The 24,713-nt window shown below is 41.0% G+C and overlaps 11 protein-coding genes and 1 further gene across 11 annotated transcripts; 4 read left to right on the plus strand and 8 right to left on the minus strand.

The window, feature by feature from the left end:
- Nucleotides 1-408: 408 nt before the first annotated feature.
- Nucleotides 409-6,873, minus strand: GLT1 (glutamate synthase (NADH); the record flags this gene model as incomplete). Its single annotated transcript, XM_003646502.1, has 1 exon — nucleotides 409-6,873. One exon carries the CDS (start codon nucleotides 6,871-6,873, stop codon nucleotides 409-411), a length of 6,465 nt encoding a protein of 2,154 aa, XP_003646550.1.
- Nucleotides 6,874-8,530: 1,657 nt separating this feature from the next.
- UPS1 (Ups1p) lies at nucleotides 8,531-9,058 on the minus strand (the record flags this gene model as incomplete). The annotated part of the gene is made up of 1 exon (XM_003646503.1): nucleotides 8,531-9,058. The coding sequence occupies one exon, from the start codon at nucleotides 9,056-9,058 to the stop codon at nucleotides 8,531-8,533; it is 528 nt and encodes a 175-aa protein (XP_003646551.1).
- A 431-nt stretch (nucleotides 9,059-9,489) lies between these two features.
- Nucleotides 9,490-10,584, minus strand: Ecym_4715 (uncharacterized protein; the record flags this gene model as incomplete). Its single annotated transcript, XM_003646504.1, has 1 exon — nucleotides 9,490-10,584. The coding sequence occupies one exon, from the start codon at nucleotides 10,582-10,584 to the stop codon at nucleotides 9,490-9,492; it is 1,095 nt and encodes a 364-aa protein (XP_003646552.1).
- Nucleotides 10,585-11,247: 663 nt separating this feature from the next.
- NMT1 (glycylpeptide N-tetradecanoyltransferase NMT1) lies at nucleotides 11,248-12,606 on the minus strand (the record flags this gene model as incomplete). The annotated part of the gene is made up of 1 exon (XM_003646505.1): nucleotides 11,248-12,606. The coding sequence occupies one exon, from the start codon at nucleotides 12,604-12,606 to the stop codon at nucleotides 11,248-11,250; it is 1,359 nt and encodes a 452-aa protein (XP_003646553.1).
- Nucleotides 12,607-12,917: 311 nt separating this feature from the next.
- PWP1 (rRNA-processing protein PWP1) lies at nucleotides 12,918-14,729 on the plus strand (the record flags this gene model as incomplete). The annotated part of the gene is made up of 1 exon (XM_003646506.1): nucleotides 12,918-14,729. The coding sequence occupies one exon, from the start codon at nucleotides 12,918-12,920 to the stop codon at nucleotides 14,727-14,729; it is 1,812 nt and encodes a 603-aa protein (XP_003646554.1).
- A 191-nt stretch (nucleotides 14,730-14,920) lies between these two features.
- On the minus strand, nucleotides 14,921-15,472 carry UGX2 (Ugx2p; the record flags this gene model as incomplete). Its single annotated transcript, XM_003646507.1, has 1 exon — nucleotides 14,921-15,472. The coding sequence occupies one exon, from the start codon at nucleotides 15,470-15,472 to the stop codon at nucleotides 14,921-14,923; it is 552 nt and encodes a 183-aa protein (XP_003646555.1).
- A 582-nt stretch (nucleotides 15,473-16,054) lies between these two features.
- Nucleotides 16,055-17,596, plus strand: NOP56 (snoRNP complex protein NOP56; the record flags this gene model as incomplete). The annotated part of the gene is made up of 1 exon (XM_003646508.1): nucleotides 16,055-17,596. The coding sequence occupies one exon, from the start codon at nucleotides 16,055-16,057 to the stop codon at nucleotides 17,594-17,596; it is 1,542 nt and encodes a 513-aa protein (XP_003646556.1).
- A 216-nt stretch (nucleotides 17,597-17,812) lies between these two features.
- On the minus strand, nucleotides 17,813-18,662 carry PBA1 (Pba1p; the record flags this gene model as incomplete). The annotated part of the gene is made up of 2 exons (XM_003646509.1): nucleotides 17,813-18,592; nucleotides 18,657-18,662. The coding sequence occupies 2 exons, from the start codon at nucleotides 18,660-18,662 to the stop codon at nucleotides 17,813-17,815; spliced, it is 786 nt and encodes a 261-aa protein (XP_003646557.1).
- A 226-nt stretch (nucleotides 18,663-18,888) lies between these two features.
- Nucleotides 18,889-19,212, plus strand: YKE2 (tubulin-binding prefolding complex subunit YKE2; the record flags this gene model as incomplete). Its single annotated transcript, XM_003646510.1, has 1 exon — nucleotides 18,889-19,212. The coding sequence occupies one exon, from the start codon at nucleotides 18,889-18,891 to the stop codon at nucleotides 19,210-19,212; it is 324 nt and encodes a 107-aa protein (XP_003646558.1).
- Nucleotides 19,213-19,386: 174 nt separating this feature from the next.
- On the minus strand, nucleotides 19,387-20,148 carry COQ9 (ubiquinone biosynthesis protein COQ9; the record flags this gene model as incomplete). Its single annotated transcript, XM_003646511.1, has 1 exon — nucleotides 19,387-20,148. The coding sequence occupies one exon, from the start codon at nucleotides 20,146-20,148 to the stop codon at nucleotides 19,387-19,389; it is 762 nt and encodes a 253-aa protein (XP_003646559.1).
- A 456-nt stretch (nucleotides 20,149-20,604) lies between these two features.
- On the plus strand, nucleotides 20,605-21,750 carry SFA1 (bifunctional alcohol dehydrogenase/S-(hydroxymethyl)glutathione dehydrogenase; the record flags this gene model as incomplete). The annotated part of the gene is made up of 1 exon (XM_003646512.1): nucleotides 20,605-21,750. The coding sequence occupies one exon, from the start codon at nucleotides 20,605-20,607 to the stop codon at nucleotides 21,748-21,750; it is 1,146 nt and encodes a 381-aa protein (XP_003646560.1).
- Nucleotides 21,751-21,972: 222 nt separating this feature from the next.
- On the minus strand, nucleotides 21,973-24,405 carry Ecym_4724 (the record flags this gene model as incomplete).
- Nucleotides 24,406-24,713: the final 308 nt, after the last annotated feature.

A 24,713-nucleotide genomic window follows, 5' to 3' on the forward strand; every position in this document is an offset into this window, starting at 1 on the left:
CTTGTTCTTTGGACTGTTGGCTTATTATGAAGTAGTGTCTCGATTTGTGGACAGTATATACATAATTAAGTAGTAATGGTATAATGAAATATAACATAATCAAATGGCATAATAATAAATAATTTAAATAACGTTAGGTAAATAATATAAACAAAATAAATAAATAGTTCAGTATTCGAGAGAAGATTTGCGATTTATAAACACAACAGGTGTTAGAAGAGATAATTCTATAGATATACTTCCCTACTACCACAACACCAAAGACCAAAACCGAGAAAACGCGCACACAATTGATGGTGGCTGTAACATGTCACCGCTAGAAATTGATTGTCCATAGTACCTTCTGTTGAAATCAATATCGTACTAGTTTCATTTTTTATGCAAGAAGGATATGCTATTTGGAAGTTCCTAAAATGCAGAAGCAAGTTCTTCCAATAACTTGAAGTCACGCTTCACAATACCACCATTACCAGGTAGGCCAGTGCAACCCATCAAATGGTTATCGATGGCAGTGGCACACTTCCTACCCTCTTGAATGGCCCAGACGATCAACGATTGGCCTCTTCTACAGTCACCAGCAGCAAACAACTTACCACCATCTACACAATACGAAGAGTCAGATATAGTGTTAATAGTTCCTCTTTTAGACTTCTGCACTGAAGGATCATCGATCAACTCCGGTCCAACAAAACCCATGGACAAAAGAACAATATCAGCTTCAAAAACTTCCTCAGAGCCTGGAACCTCAACCATTTGCCAAACTCCTGACTGTGATTTCTTCCACTCAACACGTACAGTCTTGATCGCCTTGACCTCACCAGCCTCGTTTCCGACAAACTCCTTGGATAAGATGCAGAATTCCCTTGGGTCTCTTCCGTAATGCTCCTTAACCTCTGCATGGCCATAGTCAATTCTCATAATACGTGGCCATTGGGGCCAAGGGTTGTCCTTACCACGTTCCTTTGGAGGTTGTGGTAGTAACTCAAAGTTCAAAACACTAGCAGCGCCATGTCTGACAGAGGTACCCAAACAGTCATTACCAGTATCACCACCACCAATGACGATAACTTTCTTTCCTGCAATCTGACCTCTAACGGTTTCTAGGTCCTTGGCCAATAGAGCTTCTGTGTTGCTCTTTAGGAGTGTCATTGCAAAGTCGATGTTCTTCAATTCACGTCCAGGTATCCTCAAATCTCTTGGGATAGTAGAACCAATCGCATACACAACAGCCTGGAATCTGGATTTCAATTCTTCAATACCGATATCCTTACCGACTTCTGTATTTGTGACAAATTTAATGCCTTCTGCCTCCAACAAGTCTACACGTCTTTGAACAATGCTCTTATCCAACTTCATGTTAGGAATACCATACATTAGTAAACCACCACAACGATCAGCTCTTTCAAAAACAGTGACAGAGTGACCGGCGCGGTTCAATTGGTCAGCACAGGACAAACCAGCAGGGCCAGAGCCAATAATTGCAACAGAATGACCTGTCCTGACCTCTGGTGGGCAAGGCTTAATCCAGCCTTCCTTAAATCCATTATCAATAATTAACCTTTCAATGGATTTAATACCGACTGGGTCTTCACTAATACCTAAGGTACAAGCTCCTTGGCACGGAGCCGGGCAAACTCTTCCAGTGAACTCAGGGAAGTTGTTAGTCTCCAATAATTTATCCAAAGCCAATTTCCATTGATTTTTGAAAACTAACTCGTTAAATTTTGGGATGATATTGGAGATTGGACAACCAGTATCGGAAGTACAGAACGGAACACCACAGTCCATACATCTAGCTGTTTGGAATTTTGCATCTTTCTTTGTGATAGCAGAAGATAGCTCCTTCCAGTCTTTAGTTCTGGTTTTGACATTTCTGTACTCCTCATGGCGCAACTTATACTTCATAAAACCATATACCCTGTCCATTTTTTCGACCTTCTCCAAGTTCTTGTTCAAACGCTCATTATCTTGAACCGCATCCTCCAAGTCAACCACCTTGGGCTCTGATAGTGTAGATTTAATAGAAATCGTTCTAGCGGAGACTTGCTGTTTCTTAGCTTTGGTAATAGCCAGAAGCTCACCGTTCGTAGCATCAGACGAGATATCAGCCTTGGGACTAAACTTTTTCATGTATTCCATGGTCGATCTCTGCTTCTCCTTGGTCTTTTCGGCATGTTGATTTTCCAAAACCTTCTTGTAATCGGTAGGAATAACCTTAACAAAGTTCTGAAGATAGTGGTTGAAATGTTGCAAAATTCTAGCAGCTAATTCGGACTTAGTGTAGTTATGATGTTCTTGAATCAAGTTCTTAACAAATGCAATCTCTACTGGATCAGTCAAACTTTCCAATTCGACGGTATCTAAGTTTATCTTCCCAACAAAGTCATCATAATCGGAAACCAAACAGTATGCAATTCCACCGGTGGCGCCAGAAAATGCATTCAACGACTCCATTTGAGATAGCACAACTACCCTACCACCAGTCATATATTCGAATGCATTGTTGCCCTTGATTCTTTCGGCCAGAATAGTAGCACCAGAATTACGAACTGCAAAACGTTCACCCACGCTACCTGCAATAAAAGCATGACCAGAAGTTGCACCATAGAAACAAGTGTTACCAACAATAACATTTTCATCAGACTTAAACTTTGAGTTCTCAGGAGGTTTGATGATTATTCTACCACCAGATAATCCTTTTCCGACATAATCGTTGGCATCACCGCTCAAAACGAAGGTGATACCAGATGCTAAAAATGCACCAAAAGATTGGCCAGCAGAACCATTAATATTAACTACAATTGTATCTTGTGGAAGACCATGCTCACAGAACCTCTTGGAAACCCTGTATGATAAGGTGGAGCCAAAAGCACGGTCAGTATTAATGATAGAAGCATCTATAGTTACTGGCAACCCCTTGTCCAACGTGACCTCAGCTTCATCAATTAACTTGTTGTCTAAACGAACATGTAGTTTGTGGTCTTGCTTTTTAGTGAAACTAGTTGGAACACCAGGACGAATTATATGAGCTGGTGTTAAGATTGGAGATAGGTCAATGTTTAAAGCCTTAGTTGGTACATCTTCTCTCTTCCTTAACTTCTCAGAATGACCAACCATCTCATCAACGGTACGAAATCCAAGCTTTGCCATAATCTTTCTCAGATCTTGAATCAAATAGTAGAAAAAGTTAATGACATGCTCTGGTTGTCCCTTAAACTTGGATCTCAAAAAGGGATCTTGGGTTGCAATACCGACTGCACAGGCATTTAAGTGACATTTTCTTAGCATAATACAGCCCATAGCAATCAATGGTATGGTAGCAAGAGTGAAAGATTCTGCACCCAACAAAATTGCAACTGCAATGTCAAAACCAGTTCTTAATTGACCATCTGTTTGCACAACAACGTTACGTCTTAAGTCGTTCAAAACTAGAGTTTGATGAGTTTCTGCTAAACCCAATTCCCATGGCAGACCAGCGTACTTAACCGAAGTCCACCTTGCAGCACCAGTACCACCATCATGTCCAGAGACCAAGATGTGATCAGCCTTTGCCTTAGCAACACCGGAGGCAACAATACCAACTCCAACTTCTGAAACCAATTTAACGGAAATACCAGCTCTGGGATTGGAACACTTCAAATCGTAGATCAGTTGCTTTAAATCTTCAATAGAATATATATCATGGTGCGGTGGAGGTGAAATCAAACCCACATATGGAGTGGAATGTCTGGTTTTAGCAATGTCCTGTGAAACCTTGTGCGCTGGCAATTCACCACCTTCACCAGGCTTGGCACCTTGAGCAATCTTAATTTGAATCTCATCGGCGTCCGATAAATAATGAGAAGTAACACCAAATCTGGCAGATGCTACCTGTTTGATTGCTGATCTCATGGTATCCCCATTAGAATGAACTATAGAACGTTCAGAATCTTCACCACCCTCACCACAGTTTGACTTGGCTCCTAAGCGGTTCATGGCAATGGCTAAGGTAGAATGAGCTTCCATGGAAATAGAACCGTACGACATGGCTCCTGTAGCAAACCGTCTTGCTATCTCCGTCCATGGCTCAACCTGTTCCAAAGGAATAGGAGTAGAAGACTCATAATCCAATTCCAAAAGACCTCTTAGAGTACATCCTCTAATTGCCTCTGTCTCCTTTTTCACATATAAATCCCATGCTTCTTCATTTTTGTTTCTAACCGAGTCTTGCAGTGCAGCGATGGCAGTTGGGTCATTAACATGTTTAAAACCACCATCTCTCCAGTGATACTCCCCAGCTTCTGGAAGATTGACAGATTTTTTGGTGGTAAATCTAGATGGGAAACCACGTTCATGCAAAGAAAATGCATCTTGAGCTAAATATTCAAAAGTGATACCCTTAATTCTAGAGGCTGTACCAGCAAAGCATAAGTCGATGACAGAGTTATCTAAACCTAATGCTTCAAAAATCTGAGCTCCCTTATAAGATGCTAATGTAGAAATACCCATCTTAGACATAACCTTCAAGATACCACTATCAATAGCAGCTATGTAGTTATTGAGTAGCTTGCTATCGGCAATTTCCGCATTATCGTCGTTGACATTACGTACCAATCCTTCCTGGTTCATTCTAATTAGAGTTTCCATGGCTAGGTATGGGAAGATACCATCACATCCATAACCGAGTAAAACACAGAATTGGTGTACTTCACGAGCTTCTCCCGTTTCTAAGATCAAAGAAACTTGTGAACGCTGTTTGTTCCTGATGAGATGATGATGGATAGCACCAATAGCAATGAGAGATGAAATTGGGATTCTGTCTGGACCAATATTTCTGTCAGATATCAACAGTATCTTCTTGCCTTGCTCAATAGCATCAGAAGCTTCCTGTGTAATACGCTCAATAGAGTCTGTATAGCCTAATAAACCTTGGTGCTTTTCAAAAGTAATATCAATATTTGCACAAGACCATGATGGATGAACCTTTTCAATATGCTTTAGAGCCTCAAACTCATTCCACTTTAAAATGGGCGACTTTAATAATAAACGATCACATTGAGATGGATGCATCTCCAACAGGTTACCCTGAGGGCCGACAAAACACTCCAGTGACATAACATTAGCTTCACGAATTGGATCAATAGGGGGGTTGGTAACTTGAGCAAATAGTTGTCTAAAATATTCATAAATGAGAACTGGATCCTCATTGAGGCATGCTAGTGGGGCATCATTACCCATAGACCCTAGGGCCTCTTTACCCCCCAAAGCCATAGGAACTAATAATAGTGAAACTTGTTCAAAAGTGTAACCCAATGCTAATAATCTTGGGTCTTGCTGCACTTTTAATGAAGAGTTGTTAGAAACAAGTTTTGATGGAATGTATTTCTCAGTCTTAACTAGTAAATCTTCAAGCTTAATAACTTTCGATAACCATGATTTAAAGTCTTGCTTCTTAGAGAAGGTTTGCTTTAAGGCTTTAGTGTCGACCATTTCACCCTTTTCTGTGTCCACCAGCAACATATCCCCTGGTTTCAACTTACCTTTAGAAATAACTAATTCGTTTGCTACCGGGATAACACCTACCTCGGAACCACAAATAACACGATCATCAGATGTTATGTAGTATCTGCAAGGTCTTAAACCGTTACGATCCAATGTAGCACCCGTATAACGACCATCCGTGAAGGTGAGCAGAGCAGGACCATCCCATGGCTCCATTAAACAAGCTGCCCAATCAAACCACGCCTTCAAGTTCGAATCCATGTCCTTATGATACGCCTCAGGAACCATCAAGCACATAGCTTCGGGTAAAGAAAGAACGCCGTTGATCACCAATAGCTCCAAGACATTGTCTAATGCTGCTGAATCTGAACCACCCTCTTCTATAATAGGATACAACTTTTCCAGCTGATCTTGGAACACTTCGGACGCCATAACACCTTCCTTAGCACGCATCCAATTCTTGTTCCCCCTCAAAGTGTTGATTTCACCATTGTGTGCCAACCAACGTAAAGGCTGAGCTCGATCCCAAGATGGGAAAGTATTGGTTGAGAATCTAGAGTGCACTAGGGCCAAGTGAGACTTAAAATGCGCATTGGTCAAATCATGGTAATAACTATACACCTGAGTTGGGGTTAGCTGACCTTTGTACACAATCGTCCTGTTATTCAGAGAACAAACGTAGAACCAGTTTTGAATACCGATAGCAACAGATGCCTGCTTCCTCAAGATGTACAACTGTGTTCTAAACTTAGTCTCATACTTCGCCTTAAACTCAGAAGATGGCACATCCTGTCCATAGGTCTCGCTCAGCACGACCATAGGCTGCAGGATAATAGGCTCCCGAGAAAGTGCAACAGATCCCAATATTGAAGAATCATGAGGAACTTCTCTCCAACCTAAAACCTTGAGCTCTAACGATTCTGCAAGCTGCTCAAACGTTCTTTTGGAGGCATCCAACGCTGCCGGTGCATCCTTCTTGAAAAAGATGTTGCCGACGGCATAGTGATGCTCCTCAGGCACATCCACACCTAACTCCAGTTTGAACTCTCTTTTCATGAACACATGTGGAATCCCAACCAAGATGCCCGCACCGTCACCATTACCGTCAGTGGAGACAGCGCCTCTGTGTGTCATGTTACATAGCAAGTACTTGGCATCTGAAACAATTTTATGCGAAGGATCTCCTTTGATGTTAGCAACAAATCCAACACCACAGGCATCCTTCTCATACTCAGGATCGTACAGGCCCTGCTTACCTGGGATAGCATTCGCCCAAGAAACATAACCTTCTTTCCCATGCTCATTTGATACCGACGCCACTTCCTCAGCTCTAAGAGGTGTCCCACCTCCATAAGCCTCCTGCAGCGGGTCGTAAGGCTCAGACTGTATCATTACTATACTTTTTTATCCAGCCTCACGTCTCTCCTGCGTATCGATAGGTTTTGCCCGTAGTTGCTTATACTTTCTCCGTAGCTGCTGCTCTAATATGTGCGGCCTCTATTATACGTCTGTGTATGTGTGCGCTGCTACACGTTATAATATCGACGAGAAGCTCAGATGCAAGTATGAAGAGAAATAAGCTGTGGTGAACAAAGTAAACTATAAAAGAAAGGCTAAGATAATAAAATAACATCCAAGAGAAAAGATAGAATAAAAAAATCCCATCCAAATATAGTCCAACTTTCTTTATTCCATGCTAAAAAAGAGAAAGCTACATCAGAGCCCTGGCCCTGGCAATTTATATTTAACAAAACCTGCCATCCCCTCTCCCTCCCTCCTCATCAATATCAAAAACTGAATAAAAAAAAAAATTCAATTTGATGCATACATGCATAAATGCGTTAGTACCTGTACAGCTTTACTGACTCCCGTACCAATCAATGTATCATATTTCCTGAGAAAAAATTACATATACCATTTGCTCTTTTAAGAAAGGCGACGTCGACACGAATGCCCATTGGTTAGTTGCTCATCGAAATACAAATTGCTTACGTATAATGATAGTTAGCCTATTGACCAATCACTTCAAAGTTTCCCAGATGATTACGTAGGAAAGATAACAGGATGCGCCGGGAGAATACTTCTCGAGAGCCAATAACAGCCTTCCAGGCGCCCTGTGGCGCCTGGAAGGCCGGTGACGCCGCCGCACAATGGATCATCGCGAATGCTCGAGCGCGAGCTCGAGGCATTATGTCCGGGTAATGATTTCAGCGTAGGCACTGAAAAAATGTGCAGGAGGAAGCGAACGCTGGCATGATCCTGCAGGGACCTGAACAGGACCGGAGAGGTTTGTTCGATTGGAACAGTTAGAGGGGATCCAAGGCAGAGACCATCCCAGCTGTCGGAGCCGGGAGGGACGGAGCTCCAGAGAGGGAGAACGCGGTGGAAGCGCAGACGGATTTGGATTTGGGAGACGGATACAGGATTTTAACAGCGGACTCACGTGATGTGGAATTATATATGGGGTAAGCTAAGGAGATCTACATAGGACGTATTTTAGGTGGAGATGGTTATAGCGGACCGGCGGGTTTACAGGCAAGGGGGGGGATGGATGCCGTGGGTTGTTTCGTTTACCGATTGATGGTGCAACAGGGTAAGTTTCGACTCTATCTATATATATGATAGTTGTATTACTATACTTTATGTACTATATACATAACTGGTCTTGGCCGGTTGGGAAAATAACGGCATTTTTTTATAAAAATGGTATATCTGGGTTGGGGAGAATCCTCTCGCTCGGTCCCCTTGCTCCGGTATTGGTCTAGACAACGGGTATTGCCTCACAGGACAGTAAGGCCTTTAGAGGTTAATAATATCAGCAATACCGGAAGAAACCGGGAGGGGTACCCGGGACGCAGCCTGGAGAGATGATGGAGATTCCTGTAATAATAGTGATCGTTAAGTATATATTGTATGAGTTTAAAATTTGGACTGAACTGGACTTCATGAGACATTAAAAGGCTCTGTATGGATTTGAGGCCGATGATTTGGAGAGCGGAAAAAATAAGACGTAAAGCCATGCGTGGGCACATCTGCAGGCAGATGGGAGTTAAAGTAATAACTTCGTCCTTGTCTCTAATTTATCCATCACAAATGCCATGCCCAATCTGCTCTTTTTGATGTTCTCTGCGAACTTCCTGTGCGACCATTCTTCGATCTTATGCTTGATGCCCATCCGGAACCCACTACTGAACTTTACCTTGCTGTCTACCAAAGTTGTGTCGTCTCTCTTGATGTAATGGTAGTGTGTGTATTCCTCAACCTTAATGACTCTCGTGTGGTCTAAATTTCTCGTGTACGTGAGAAGTTGGCCCCTTTGAGCATCTACAACACTCATCTCGATGATCCAAGACTCAGTGATCCTCCCCAAAAAGGGTTTTATCCACGCAGGCAGTTTTCCCGTCTTCTTGATCAATCTAGTAGTGTGCAACTTCCCAAGATCGTCGATCTTCCTCGAGATTGTATCGATTGAAATTACGTGCGAAGCATAGGGATTAGGATATCGGTTGAAAAACGCAAGAGACACAGTCTGAAAGTCCCTATCGAAAATATGTGTATTCCTGTGCCATAGAACCATATTCCCTGGTATATAAAGAAGTATAATAAATAATAAAAAAGCCCCCAAACAAAAGAACTTTCGGCAGTTTTCTTACAACTTCTCTTTTATATTATAGTAACTGATTATAAGTATAAAAAATATCGGAGAAACCCCAGATGCTTCTTCTAATAAAACTCAAACGAGCACGAAACCTAAACCGACACTGAGACTTCAACAACACTAGAAGCTTCGCCTCTTCTATTCAAACCCTTACTATTCCGCTAGACTCTATGTGCGTTTTTGGTCCTTTTATAAATTCAGCGTCCGTTTTTTTCAAAAAGTTCGAACTTCTACATCCAAATAAAATGTTATGATTTTATATAACGAAAAATCTGGAGAAGTGGCATCTCCGATCTAAGAACATTAATATTTACCTTAAACTGCAGTTAAATCCAATCATGGTGGCATGTTTATAGGACAAAGGCTGCAGCGGCAACTGCCGCTAGTGCAGTCCAGCCGGTGACTGGAATACTAGCTGGTTCGCGAATGTCGAAAATACCGAAACCTAGTCTTGCAGCGGCGCCTCTGACACTGGAGGTAGCTGTGGAGCTTCCAGCTGAATTGGCAGAGGCAGCTCCAGCTCCAGCTCCAGAACCGCTTGATTCAGAACCTGATGTAAGGGTAGATGCAGAGCTAGAGCGAGCACCGGAGGCACCAGAACTGGAGGTCTGGTTGAAGCCCCCTGTGGCGGCGCTGGTGGAGTTACGAGAAGCTGTCGCGATTGAAGAGGAGTTGGTAACGACCGCTGTCATTAAACCTAGGGCGCTGGAGCCAGCGGCGGAACCAGAAGAAGCGAAGGCAGAAACAGCAGCGGAACTGGAGCCAGCAGCACCGGATGCAGCAACAGTCTCAGCTTCGGTAGCAGCGAGTGATGAAACAGCAGTCTGAGCTTCAGTAGCGCCGACAGATGCAGCGGCGACAGATGCAGCAGCAGTTTGAGCTTCGGTAGCGGAAGAATCGCCAGCTACAACGGGAACTGGGACGGCAGCTGGAGCGGCAGCCGGCTCGGTAGCAGCTGGAGCGGCAGCTGGTTCGCTAGCAGCTGGAGCGGCCGCTGGTTCGCTAGCAGCTGGAGCGGCCGCTGGTTCGCTAGCAGCTGGAGCGGCCGCTGGTTCGCTAGCAGCTGGAGCGGCCGCTGGTTCGCTAGCAGCTGGAGCGGCCGCTGGTTCGCTAGCAGCTGGAGCGGCAGCTGGTTCGGTAGCAGCTGGCTCGACAGCGCCCGGAGCGACTGGCACAGCGCCAGCTGGTACATCGCTTGCTCCGGGGAAGATTACACCGCCATCTGATTCAACATAGGCAGACTTAGTAGCCGGTATCCACCATAGATATTCAGTGGTTAGACTTCCGTTCTCGTCGGTGACTGTTCTAGTTAAACTTGGTTCAATCTTCCAGACAGACGAGACCGTCGCAAGATCGCTATATTCAAGCTTAATTTGTTCACGACCCTTGACTAACGCATTGGTTGAAGCAGCGTATGCAGAGAGCAAAATGTAGGCTGATCTCATTTTGTGTTTTATAAAGATGTTGCTCGGCAATTTAATTAGACTCACGTGGGTGAATAAATGGCAGTCCCTCAAGTATTCCAGCAAGCAGAACTTTACTAAACTAGATATATAGTAGGGGAAACAGCTACTTCACAACTCTTTATATATTTAGCACCCTTGTTCTTTTCATCAACAGAAAACTTGTCCTGCTTGATGCGTAGAATCTCGCTAACTGCGATAGCGAATCCACTTTACTGAGAACGGAATCTAGTCCCTAAAAACAGTGCTTTTTAATCTCCTTTTTTGAAGTCATGATGGCTAGATTTCTCTCTGCCTAGTACTCTTGTGCCTTAATACGCCATTTGTTAAAGCAACTTCGAGGCGGAGACATTATATTGTCTGATACTTGATTATATAATATGGACGCAAGTTTCTTACGGTGAAATAAAGTCTCGAACAATTTCAAAAAAGGAACACATGTCAGGCTTGAATGCTTCATTTAGAGTTGAACTTTCGAATTCAGCCAAAAGCAGACATAATACAATGCTGTGGCTGCATTCGATAGTAGCTACTATTTGTCTTTTCATTGAAAATATGTAAATTTCTAAATATATGTATTTGTGGAGTATCGCGGCAAATTGTAGACATAACATATCAAATCATTTACGGAAACAGAGGATGTCATCATAACATGACGACACCCACATTGCTACGATTCGTGACATCTAACTTTTTATCGTCAGTGAGTCCGCCAGTAATTTGTTTGGCTTTGTAGTTAAACAGGTAAAAATTCAAAAATCCGTCACCGGGACCAAATTTTAGATCTGTCAAAAACAAGGTGTTGTCTTGAGAGGTTAAGGCGTTGAACACATCCATTTTCAAGTTGCGAGCCAAGATACAAACATCATTTACCAATTGATTCAACCTCTTCCGCAACAGGCTAGTTCCTTCGAGATTAAATCTATCCTCATAGGTGAAATCTGCATCGGATGCGTAGTAGAATAGGTAACCGATTCCCAAATGTTTGTGCAGCGGGTTATTCAAGATGCTAAATGGTAAAGAATAGAAAGATACGAAATCTGTGATTTCGCCCACTTCATTTTCAACAACGTAACTATAAATAACACCAGGAGACTCGGCATTGCCGATGAACCAATGCTTGAATTCTTCTTTGTCAAAAGATTGAACCAGATCAAACCGTGATTGATACTTATTGAACAATTCATGAGCTGAATCGAGATCATCGACAGTCATTGGTCTGAGACCAGGGATCAAGGTTTTCTTTGGTAGGGTATACTTCGCTAGCATTTCTGATTTAGTGGCATTGGAAGGCAATGCAGTAAAGCCCACGTCAAATAATTTTGACCAGTTTAATGGCCTATGGGTATACCGGCAAGTCGAAACTGGAGATGGCAACATAATACCTGCGGAGTACAAAGCTTGCCAGATATCGCGTTTATTCACCCGTCTGGTGATTTCTTTAATCAATATAGGTGCTAAACGTTTCGATCTCAACTTTTTGTGAACACAAAGGAAGTTAATTTCAACACTAGGAACCCTTTTCTTTCTTATTTCAAGAGTGGTTGGAATAGCGCTGATAAAAGCGACCAATCTGCCTGATTGACGAACACGAACGCCTACATGCCAATCCATTTGCCATCCAGGTGGCTTCAGAGCCCAATTAAAGAATTCTCGAGTGTAATTGAATCTAAAAGTAGAATCTTTATCCTCAATGTAATTTTCGTTCAATAAAACGAATACATCTTCAAGATCTTGAGAATTAGTTATATCCAATGTACACCATTCAAAGTCATCAAGCAGTGGATAGGGATCATTCCTTACATCGTCGGGTTTCATTCCCAACTTGATTGGCCCTTCTTCTTCAATTGACTCCCCAAATTTTGTCACCGGCTGTGTCTTCCAGAACTTGTATTCTTCAAAAGTCTTCCGCTGTTGCTGAGTCAATTTCGTTGTATCACCATCATTGAGAGATAGTAGTTCTAACAACTCTTGTAGCTTCTTGGACTTATCTTCTTCTGCCATCTTTTATCATGGATCGATGCTCAAACCAGCTTAGTAGTTTCCATTGAAACCCATGTATAAGTTTTATATAAATTTTATCGCCGGATGATATGCGGGAACGCCTAAAGGCCAACGTACTACTAATAGGACAAATATAATCAGAATACAACTTTAAACAACTACACAAACTGTGAAGGCCCCTAGCTTACCATAGGAATAGTTGATTTACGATTACTATGCATATAACTATATTTAATGGAAGTTAGGGTATATTATAGATCACGTGTATCTGCCGTTTCTTTTTCTCAACATTGAAAAATTTTTACCATACAATGAAAAAGGTTTTTAATAGGCGATTCGATGAGCTATATAACACTGTACCATTGGTGCGCAGTAGAAAGCTATATCCACACTGTTCTGCGATGATATCATCTACTTCATGGGTTCCAAGGGGATTCCCTTCTGAATTCCCTGAGCAGTATGAGCTAGATGATGAAGAGATGGAGAGAATCAATAAATTAGCACAATTGAATTTGGATGATGCCAAACAAGATCTTTCAGAACTCAATGAGGAAGTTCAGGTTGATGCTGAGGCAGCTTTGGAAGCTTTACCTGATAGCGAAGAATTGAAGAACCAGTTAGACTTTGATGATGATTTAAAGCACTACGACTTGGAACATTATGACGATGATGGCGAGGTAGATGGTGAAGATATTTCTATGTTCCCTGGATTGTCCAGAGAAGCTAAGTATCATAAAGGGGATGAAGGCAATGATCCTTATATTTCATTGCCAAAAGATTCAGATCTCCTGAAAGAAAAGATGGAATTACAGATTTATCCCACAGATAACATGATTCTTGCCACAAGGACGGAAGACGACATATCTTATTTGGACGTTTATGTGTACGATGATGGTGCTGGTTTCCACGATGATAGTATTCCTGTTGAAGAGGGAGATGAAATGGATCCAGATGTTGCACGTGGTTTAATTCGTGATTCATCTCTATATGTTCATCACGATTTGATGTTGCCTGCATTTCCTCTTTGTGTTGAATGGATCAACTATAAGCCAAGTACAACCTCAGAAAATATTGGAAACTTTGCTGCAATTGGTACTTTTGATCCTGCTATTGAGATTTGGAACCTTGATTGCGTTGACAAAGCCTTTCCTGACATGATTTTGGGCGAACCTGTTAATGGAGGAACGAAGATATCGAAGAAAAAGAAAGGTAAGAAACAACATATAACGACTCACCATACAGACGCTGTTCTCTCTTTATCTCATAATAAGCAATATCGCGTTGTTTTGGCATCCACATCTGCTGATCAGACAATTAAACTGTGGGATTTAAACCAAGGCACTGCTGTTCGCTCCATTGCCTCCATTCATAATGGAACTACAGTTTCTTCTTCTCAATGGCATCCCAGCGATGGATCAATTATATTAACAGGTGCTTATGATTCTCGTGTTGCATTGTCGGATGTGAGAATCTCCAACGATAGCGAGATGTCGAAATACTGGTCGGTAATGACCGGAGAAGAGGTCGAGTGCGTCTCCTTCGTAAACGATAATGAGTTCCTAGCTGGTACTGACAGTGGTAACATATATTCATTTGACTTAAGAAATGGTGAGAAAAGTAGTCCACTTTGGACTTTGAAAGCCCATGATTCTGGAATTTCTTCTATGAACGTCAACTCCTTCATTCCAAACATGATGGTAAGTAGTGCTATGGGCGAGAAGGTCATCAAACTATGGAAGATCCCAACGGATCAAGAAAATAGTACCCAAAAAGGTCCCAGCATGGTCTTATCTCGTGATTTCGGTGTTGGAAACGTATTAACCACCTCTTTTGCACCTGATATTGAAGTCACCGGTAATATAGTGGTTGGAGGCACCTCCCCTGGTCTAAAGTTATGGGATGTATTTACTAATAGGTCCGTTCGCAAAACTTTTGCTTCTGGGCTGAAAGATGTTCAAACCACTGCCAAAGAAGAGGCAAGGCAGCTGGGAAGATCCTCAAGAATTTCCAGGAAATACATGAACAACAATAACCCTGATACTGTCATAAATGTTGACGACGTAGCCGAAGAGGAAGAAGATCATAAAGGTACTGACGATGGAGATTGGGAAGACGAAGAATAAATTTGTCATATGCATCGTTCAAGTAGAGGCTACAGCTGACACCACAATAAAAATCAACCACAATTATGTATATTAGACACTCCAAATAATACGATATATAAATGGAAATCCAACAAGCTAATTTACACACGCCACATATGTTTGAGAGTTTTGATATCCGTAATTTTGAACCTATAGTAGAAACGAATTTTTTACATATGGTTAAGCAATTCTTTTAGGCGCGCATTTTCAGGTGTAGCGGACTTAACATCGATTACAACAACATCAGCAGCACGAAACGTACCATTCTTAGAGTCAGCAACAAATGAGATACTTCTCTCTGATCTTCTTCTAGGCTTATTTAACTCCCACGATACTCTGTTTCTCCATTCGTCAAAGTTGATTCTGTGGGTGGGCGAATCATTATAACAGCTAAAATCATCGCCATAACGCCCATCTTGGTCGAGCTCATCGTCTTGAAACACATCCGTATATAAATTTTCGTCCTCATTCAACGGAGGTGTGATCTGTTCTATAAGTTTTTCCACTGAATCAACATGTCCATCATAAATCACCTTACACAACTGCTGGTACTGGCTAGCAAATATATCTTGATTCCATGAAAACCCCTGTGATTCAGATGATGAAATGGTAAACTGGCACATACTACTCTGAGAATATGGATCAGTCGCAAAAGGTGTAGAGTATGCTACAAATTTTTCACTTTGCAGCATACAGTCTGATAAAAATATATTTTTAGTCATTTAAATGTACCCAATAATAAACTATAGGTGACCAGTATGTCTTGTATTCTATAAATTCCTTGAAGCTATTCCAAAATATAACCAACAATGGTGCCTCAAACCATCAACATGTACAAAACTCTGCTTATATATTTTGCATTGATGTACCTATCTAACATGTATAAGTTTAGGATTGGCTTTTTAGGGAGCCTGCGTTAGACTCGCCGAAGTTGTCATGGGAACCACATACACTGCACCAATGGTGCAGGAAGTACAGAATACATAACAAAGAAACGGTATACCGCGATATGATTCGATGAACTTGTCTATTTGAGCTTAGGCAAATCCATAGTTAGGTATTGAGTGGTAAATCAGATTGAATTAATTATCACGTGACAGCAATATATTTCGTATGAAGATATATATAGTCGTTTCTTTTTTGATTGGTGCTCATCGTCTGAAAAATTTTTTGGAATGGTATTTTGAAAAATTCGTTGAAATATTATGAGGAAAGTTATAATACACTTCTGGAGCGTTTATCACCAAGGCAGATAGATATATATATATAGGTCATTTGTATTCCCCGTTGATTTCAGGATTATCATGGCTCCTATAGAATATTTGTTGTTCGAAGAACCCACTGGTTACGGTATCTTCAAGGTGAAGTTACAACAAGATGACATCGGTTCTCGTTTGAAAGAAGTTCAGAAGCAAATTAATGATTTTGGTTCATTTACTAAGTTGGTCGAATTGGCTTCGTTTGTTCCCTTCAAAGGTGCTGCACAGGCCTTGGAAAACTGCAATGATATTTCTGAAGGTTTGTTGTCTGAGCACTTGAAGGCTGTTTTGGATTTGAATCTACCAAAAGGATCTTCGAAGAAAGCTGTCGTCTTAGCGATTTCTGATAAGAATTTGGGACCTTCTATTAAAGAAGAATTTCCATATGTTGACTGTATTGCGAGCGAATTGGCACAGGATTTGATTCGTGGTGTTAGGTTGCATGGATCCAAGCTTTTGAAGGACTTGCAGCCTGGTGATTTGGAGAGAGCTCAATTGGGTTTGGGTCACGCATATTCTCGTGCAAAGGTCAAGTTCTCTGTGCAAAAAAATGATAACCATATTATTCAAGCAATTGCGTTATTGGATCAATTGGACAAGGATATTAATACTTTTGCGATGAGAGTTAAAGAATGGTATGGATGGCACTTTCCCGAATTAGCCAAGTTAGTTCCAGACAATTATAAGTTTGCCAAGCTAGTACTACATATAAGAGACAAAACATCTTTGACCGATGATTCTTTGCATGACTTGGCAGCAATTTTAGACGACGACGCTGGAATTGCTGAGAGAGTGATTAGCAACGCTCGTATCTCTATGGGTCAAGATTTGTCTGAAGTTGATATGGATAATGTATGTGTGTTTGCCGAAAGGGTGGCTAACTTAGTTGACTATAGAAAACAATTGTATGATTACTTATGCGCAAAGATGCATACCGTCGCTCCAAACTTGTCTGAATTGATCGGCGAGGTCATTGGTGCTCGTTTAATTTCACATGCTGGTTCTTTAACCAACTTATCCAAGCAAGCTGCTTCCACTGTTCAAATTTTAGGTGCCGAGAAGGCCTTGTTCAGAGCATTGAAGACTAAAGGTAATACTCCAAAATACGGTTTAATCTACCACAGTGGTTTTATTTCCAAAGCTAGTGCTAAGAACAAGGGTAGAATTTCTAGATACTTGGCTAACAAGTGTTCGATTGCATCTAGAATTGACAATTACGCTGACGACCCAACGAATGCTTTTGGCCAAGTTCTGAAGAAGCAAGTTGAACAAAGACTCGAATTTTACGCTACTGGGACTCCTACTTTGAAGAATGAAGTTGCCATTCAGGAAGCCATCGATTTATTTAACAAGAACAGACCACAAGAAGAAGTTGAAGAACATCAAGAAAGCCCAAAGGAAAAGTCTAAGAAGAGGAAGTTAGAAGATAACAAGGATGAAGAGAAGAAGAGAAAGAAGGAAAAGAAGGAAAAGAAGGAGAAAAAGGATAAAAAGGAACAGAGTGATGAGAAGGTGAAGAAAGTGAAGAAGGATAAGAAGGATAAAAAGGATAAGAAAGAAAAGAAGGATAAAAAGAAGAAAGATTAAGTTAAAAGATGACTACTTTAACTACTATTCTGCATGTACATTTAATAAACTAAAGTTTTCATTCTATCCTCATTCATGAGGTTACCTTTGTATCCGTTGCACCAGTATATATCTAACCAGAGGGTAGTACCGTCTCACTTTTTATAGTTGTATATTTCTTTTGTTTTAAAAACTGTGAATTAAAGTTTAGCCTACAAACTACGTATCCTAAAACAACTACAAGTAGAGTCCGCTCTGAAATTGTGAAGCAGAATTCGATTTCCAACGGCGGTAAGCGGAGGTAACATATTCTTCTGAATATCCTAATGTTGATTTCATGTATTCCACCAAAAGATCAACCACCGTGATATTATGTATCTCGTACCCCCGGGGACCTTCACTCTGAACTACCATTATCTCATGTTGAAACTCTTTGGAAGAGGACTGAGAGTTCAATGCGGTGACTATTGCAGCCAGCGCCCCCGCAATAAACTCCGGGGGCTGCAGTTCAGACAAAGACTTAAACCCAATTATTTTGTCTGAGTTTATCAATAAGTAAACTTTTTGAATAGCAGTACGCAATACTTTCGCCAAAGCAATCGCCAAAAAGTTGTGTAAAATTGGTGGATGTTGAAGTTCATCTTCCTTTATTAGTACAACCAGTGTGTGATCATCAAGTTCATAGATTGGATAACTAGCGCGTACTTCCTTTGTAGAAGGCTTCACGTCGACCTCATAGAACCCACTAGTATTAACATCTTCGATCTCAACTGGATCTGGATTAGATGACTGTTTTAAAACGGCTGTAAGACAGCTTATTTGTTTAAAATGTATTAAGTCAGCAGGTAGCAACCATGTTAATGACGATGGTAGAGCAATGGCTTTCTCGTAACCTTTATTAATATCGTTATCTAATGTTATAACTGGTTCAGGACTCAGTAACAAGGACGTTGGATCGGCAGAGTTGATCGACTGCACTTGATGCCTTGGAATACGGTCAAATTCCCATTGTTTAAACTTAATTTAATAATTAGTAATGAAGACACAACTCAGAGTTACAATATTATCAATACAAACATACAATCATCTTGATATACAAAGGCTATTATTGGCTGTAGTTCAGGTGTTCTTGCAGTACTTCTATCTTAAATTGCCACTGCATTTTGGATAAAAAATCCTTGATAAATCTGCAAAACGGCAGGAAAAAGTTAGTGTTAAACGTTCTTTCTGAACAGTTTGTCTATAAGATCAGACTTTAAGGAAACCAAACGCTATCAGGAATATCCTTTGCATTCATTTAAATATTTCCATAAATGTCTGTCGAACAGGTTGCTGCTAAGTATACGCAATTGCAAGGGGAATTGGAACAACTCATTGTAACCAGGCAAAAACTCGAAACTCAACTACAAGAAAACAAGATTGTTAATGAAGAACTTCAATCTTTAAAAGAAGATAAACAGGTTTACAAGCTTACTGGTGGTGTTTTATTACCAGTGGAACATGAAGAAGCCAACAGTAATGTGTCTAAGAGATTGGAATTTATCCAGGGTGAGATCGACCGCTGTGAAGGCAACATCAAGAACAAACAACAAGAATTGGAACAAGCAAGAGATGAATTGATCAAATTGCGTTCGTAAAAGTAAATAGATCCATTCTCCAGTGTTACTAGAATACTGGGGAGAAAGAAAGAAAAAAGAAGAGAATCATGTTTTTGTCTAATTGTATATTATGGTTACATGTAGTCTATGAAAGATGATGCACACTGAAATATCAGCATCAAAAAAAAAAAGGATTGCCAACATTCAGAGGACCTAGCCTCTTACAAGCTGCGACCTTGCCAAGTTAACAGTGGTTAGCAGTTGGAACCATGCAAACTCTTCTATGTTGTTATAGGCTGTACCCATTTCATCGATTTGGTTTATTCTGCCCTTAGCAAATTCCATTGTAGCCTGGAAGTTAGGACTAGAATCCTTAGCCATGAACAATTCTGTAGAAATATAGGCCATTGAAACAGCCAGTCTCTTGGAATACCATGCCAAGTCATTAAAATCCTTTTCAGTGGAATAATAGATCATATCATCGGCCAGTTGGAACAATTCGGGAAGACCTGTATTTACCAGAAAATCACCAGGAATAGCCAAGATCGAAAGCACTTCTTTCAAGTGAGGACCGAGGGATTTATTAGCTTCTAGCCTCTTCAAGAAAAGCTCCTCCAGAGTCTTTGTCCCTTCCTGGTCTTCTTGCAAACCATACCGTTTTGTTACTAAATGAAACTTGACAAGTTCTTGAACAGATGTGGATACGTTGAACATAGCAGGCGAATTATTGGCACCAATAGCTGCCAAAACCGCAGAGTTATAACCCAATTCGTTAGCTGCATCTACAATAGCACTATCCTTAAAGCCTTTGAACGGAACATACTTCTCAAGAGCACAATTCAACACCTTGTACTGTGGGGAACACCGACCATAGATCAAAGGCCTCAAGGTGTTTCCAACAGCATATTCTGCACTATTAACATGGTAAAACCGTCTAAAACCCCCAAGCATTATCCTATGACACCTTATATTCATACGAAACCCCGTAGTAACCTCGTTAAGCGATCTACCAACCTTCTTTTAGCTGTTTTACTAGGGAGTGAAAACTATTTCATTACTCGGAAAACGGTAATTTTACAGACCAGCTTATTTAATGTGCGCGGACAAGGGTTATGAAAGGATACTCGTACGATACTTGACTAAATACACAGTCAATAAACCCCTTATAGATCTGACTGAGAGCTGCCATTCTAAACATTGATTCGGCACAATAAATATGTCTAATTAGTTTCAAGGCTTTATGCAAAACTTGTTAATGAACTAACTTCAATTACTATCTTTATACTGAGAACATGGGTACAGCGGCGGTGAAATGAAAAAAAAAGCTTATAAATGAATTCCGAATTGTAAATAAGCATTCCACCCATTTGACCAGTAAATTTGCTTTTGATCTTATAAGAAGATATACCATACCAACCACTAAGCTAAGATATGTCTATTACTGCAGGTAAAACCATCCAATGTAAGGCGGCCATCGCCTATACAGCAGGAAACCCGCTCAAAATTGAAACTATCACGGTGGATCCTCCCAAGGCACATGAGGTTAGAATTAAAATTACGCACACTGCTTTGTGTCATACTGATGCGTATACATTATCAGGGGTTGATCCAGAGGGTATTTTCCCTAGTATTCTTGGTCATGAAGGTTCTGGGATTGTCGAGTCTGTAGGAACTGGTGTGACAAACGTGAAAGTGGGCGATCATGTCATTCCTCTTTACACTGCGGAGTGTCAGGAGTGTAAGTTCTGTATCTCTGGTAAAACTAACTTGTGTGGTTCTGTAAGAGCAACACAAGGTAAGGGTTTAATGCCTGATGGCACTTCTCGTTTTAAGAATAGCAAGGGCGAGGTTATTTATCATTTTATGGGATGCTCCACGTTCTCTGAATACACTGTTGTTGCTGATGTTAGTGTAGTGGCAATTGATGAGAAGGCACCATTGGATAAGGTTTGCTTGTTGGGATGTGGTGTGACAACGGGCTACGGTGCGGCTGTCAAAACGGCTGATGTCCAAAAGGGAGACACTGTCGCTGTCTTCGGTGCTGGTACTGTTGGGTTAAGCGTTGTCCAGGGGGCCCAGTCCAGAGGAGCATCAAAAATCATTGTTGTGGATATTAACGACGATAAGAAGAAATGGTCCTTCGATTTTGGTGCGACTGATTTTATTAATCCAACCAAAGACTTGAATGACGGGGAAACCATTGTTTCCAAGTTGATTGACATGACAGATGGCGGCCTCGACCATACCTTTGACTGTACCGGCAACACTAAAGTCATGAGAGATGCCCTAGAAGCCTGCCACAAGGGATGGGGTCAATCTATCATTATTGGTGTTGCTGCAGCTGGCCAAGAGATTTCCACCAGACCTTTCCAATTAGTCACCGGCCGTGTTTGGAAGGGCTCCGCATTTGGGGGCATCAAAGGGAGATCTGAGATGGGGAACTTAATTTCTGATTACTTCGCCGGAAAGTTAAAAGTGGATGAGTTTGTCACACACACAAGACCATTTTCTGAAATCAATGATGGTTTGACGGATTTACACCATGGTGACTGCTTGAGAACGGTTTTGAACTTTTAAATAATAATCTAAAGACCTCAAATCTTTAGCAGAAACTCTATCGAAGTTTTGCTTAGCTATCTTTACAGTTGTGTATCATTATTTTTTACATAACATATATAGTTAAAGGTATTTAGAAAGAGAAACAGGGTTTTAGGGAGACTTATTTATTACATCTGTATTTGGAGCACTTTACCCTGTAGGTTACCTTAACCTACGTCTGAATGCGAGAAGGTCTATTTTTTACGTTTTAATGCCTGAAAATGCCAAAACGGCGCCTGCAAAAAGTTCAAAATCTACGAAACCAAATGTCACAGAGAATAATACTTTAACTATATATGTAAACGTCAATATGAAATAAAATAAACCGATATATACGCCGAATAAGTCTTTAATAAAGAGTGAGACGAGGACGGACACCGTCAACTGATTTAACCCATTGTTACACCACATAGATGATCTTCTAATACTTACGATTCTTTGTAGTCGTCTTATCTATGCACAAATATTACCGTTCCTCAAAAGCTGCCAGCATTCCAATGAGTATTATCGCCGCCTGCACCTTTACGGCAACATGTTCGGTGAGTGTGACCAGGGTGATCGTTCATACCTTTTGTTAGCTGTTTTAATTGTCATGTCGTTATTACCATTAATATTATCAATGCTTATGGCCTGGCTCGCTCGCAGACCTAGTATCCATTGGGATTCCTATAGAGCCATTTCCGCTGTTTTGAACACTCAAAGAAACGTTATTGAATTGGCTCACATGAGTAGCCATGGTGTTGACGGTGTCTTCGTCAGCCATAGGTTTCGGACTACCACAACGTAAGCAGACAATGTTTTTGGCAAAGTTATGGTAGGAACAATTCAAACATTTCCAGTCGCCTGCTCTAAACGGGACATTACTACCATTGTTCATACTACAACCACTATTTGAATTGTTAGTGGTACTGCTACTACCGCTAGCTTGGCTGGCAATCTTGCTGTACCTGTTGTAACGTCTTTGTCCCTCGCTACCAGCACTGCCGCCTCCTAGAACCATTGGTTGTTGTCCTGATTGGCTTTGAGGCTGATATTGTGATTGCTGCGGATGTTGGTAACCGCCAACACCCTGAATTGAATGTTGGGACCTCGCTTTGTACTGTTGTACTCCAACCTGTGGTTGTAATGTGCCATATGCCTGTTTTGAATGCTGTTGTGAATGCTGTTGCACATGCAGCTGCTGTTGCTGTTGAAGTTGTAGTTGTAGCAACTGTTGTTGCTGTTCTGTATGCTGTTGTTGTTGCTGCTGCTTCTGCAGATTATGATGTTGATAATGAGGTTGCTGTTCTTGGTGCTGCTGTTGTTGCTGTTGTTGCTGTTGCTGCTGTTGTTGCTGTTGTTGCTGTTGCTGCTGTTGTTGCTGCTGATGTTGCTGCTGTTGCTGCTGCTGCTGATTTGTTGTTGTTGTTGTTGTTGTTGTTGTTGTTGTTGTTGTTGTTGTTGTTGTTGTTGTTGTTGTTGTTGTTGTTGTTGTTGTTGTTCATGCTGTTGCTGTTGAGGTTGCTGCTGTTGAGGTTTGTATATTTTATTCACAGTGACAGCACTGGTAGCTGGAAAAGAGCAACGAAAACAAGCAATCCGCCTTTGAAAATTCGAAAATCCACATGATGGACAATTCCAATCCCCTGGTCTTGGCTTATTTTTGGATTGTGGGAACGGTGAGAGAATATCCTGAGCAAAATCTAACACTCTAGTACTAGAGGGTCTGATTTCTACAATATGCTCCACAACTCGTGGCTGTTTTGTATTGGCCATATTTGAAAGAATTGACCTTCCGTTTAGATTTAACGCCTCGCCAGCTTCCTCGTGAGTCTGAAATACAACAAATCCAGAAATGCTATACTGCTCATCAACGTATCTAGAGTTATTAGAAGACCAGTTGTTATTTATATTTGAAGTATCTTCAACAACATTTTTGACAGTCCAAAAACCAACAGGTCTAGCACCAAACTGTGTAAACCATGACTCTAATTCTGATTGAGTAGTGTCCGGTGGTAAATTGTTCATATATAATACCTTAGAACGTTCTTGCACAAAATTTCTAATATCCGCATAGGAATCATACGGATGAGTCAACACCGACGATTGATCCTCAGAAGTAGTACAGCTCGCATGTAACTTTATTAATACCCTTAAACTCTGATCTATCTGCGAGAGTTTACCCATTTCTTGATCATCCAAGTTGAACACACGGAATATTTCTATAGGATTATTAGGCTTAGATTTCCCATTACCTGGCACACCTTGTGCTGCGTTCGACACTTCTGGGTGATTCTTACACCACCTATCAAATTCCTTCCATAAATCAAACAATATGCTATGCTGTAAAAATGAAGGTAACAACCATCCCTCATCATGAACTTGCCTTGGCATTGTCACCCGCAAATGCCATGTTGAATACATAGAGCATATAACAAAATCTTCTCCATTAAAATATTTCTTCACCTCAGAATCTAATGTCGAAATCGCAGTATTCAAGCCAATCTCTAGCACATTTAAAATACCTGCTTGCTCTAACAACGGTTTAACATCTTGAACATGGAGCAATTGATAGTAGATCTTGGATAACTGAGTATGATCCTTTGGTGTATCTTCCTGATGGATTGTTTCACACTCAAATAATAGGTAATACATTACCGTCAGAAGTTTTTTGATAAGCCTTTCGAGCTAACTAGTTTTTCAATTCACCCAACTAGGATTCCCAAAGAATAAGAGCTGGACAGCTTGTGGTTCTCTTTAAAATCTTAAAAGTACTCAGTAAATTACACTGGGCATCGCTTAAAAAATTTTCACTAGCACTAATTTCTATCCAATTGGGTGTATGGGCGTTCAAAGCTTTCCCATTTGAACTAGACAAAGCATTAACAACTGTTTGTTGCAATATTGGGCTAATGTTGATGATATTTAAGTATGCTACTTGTGCCTATTTAGTGGAGATACTT

This window comes from Eremothecium cymbalariae, chromosome 4 (assembly GCF_000235365.1).
Source record: "Eremothecium cymbalariae DBVPG#7215 chromosome 4, complete sequence".
Lineage (NCBI taxonomy): Eukaryota > Fungi > Ascomycota > Saccharomycetes > Saccharomycetales > Saccharomycetaceae > Eremothecium > Eremothecium cymbalariae.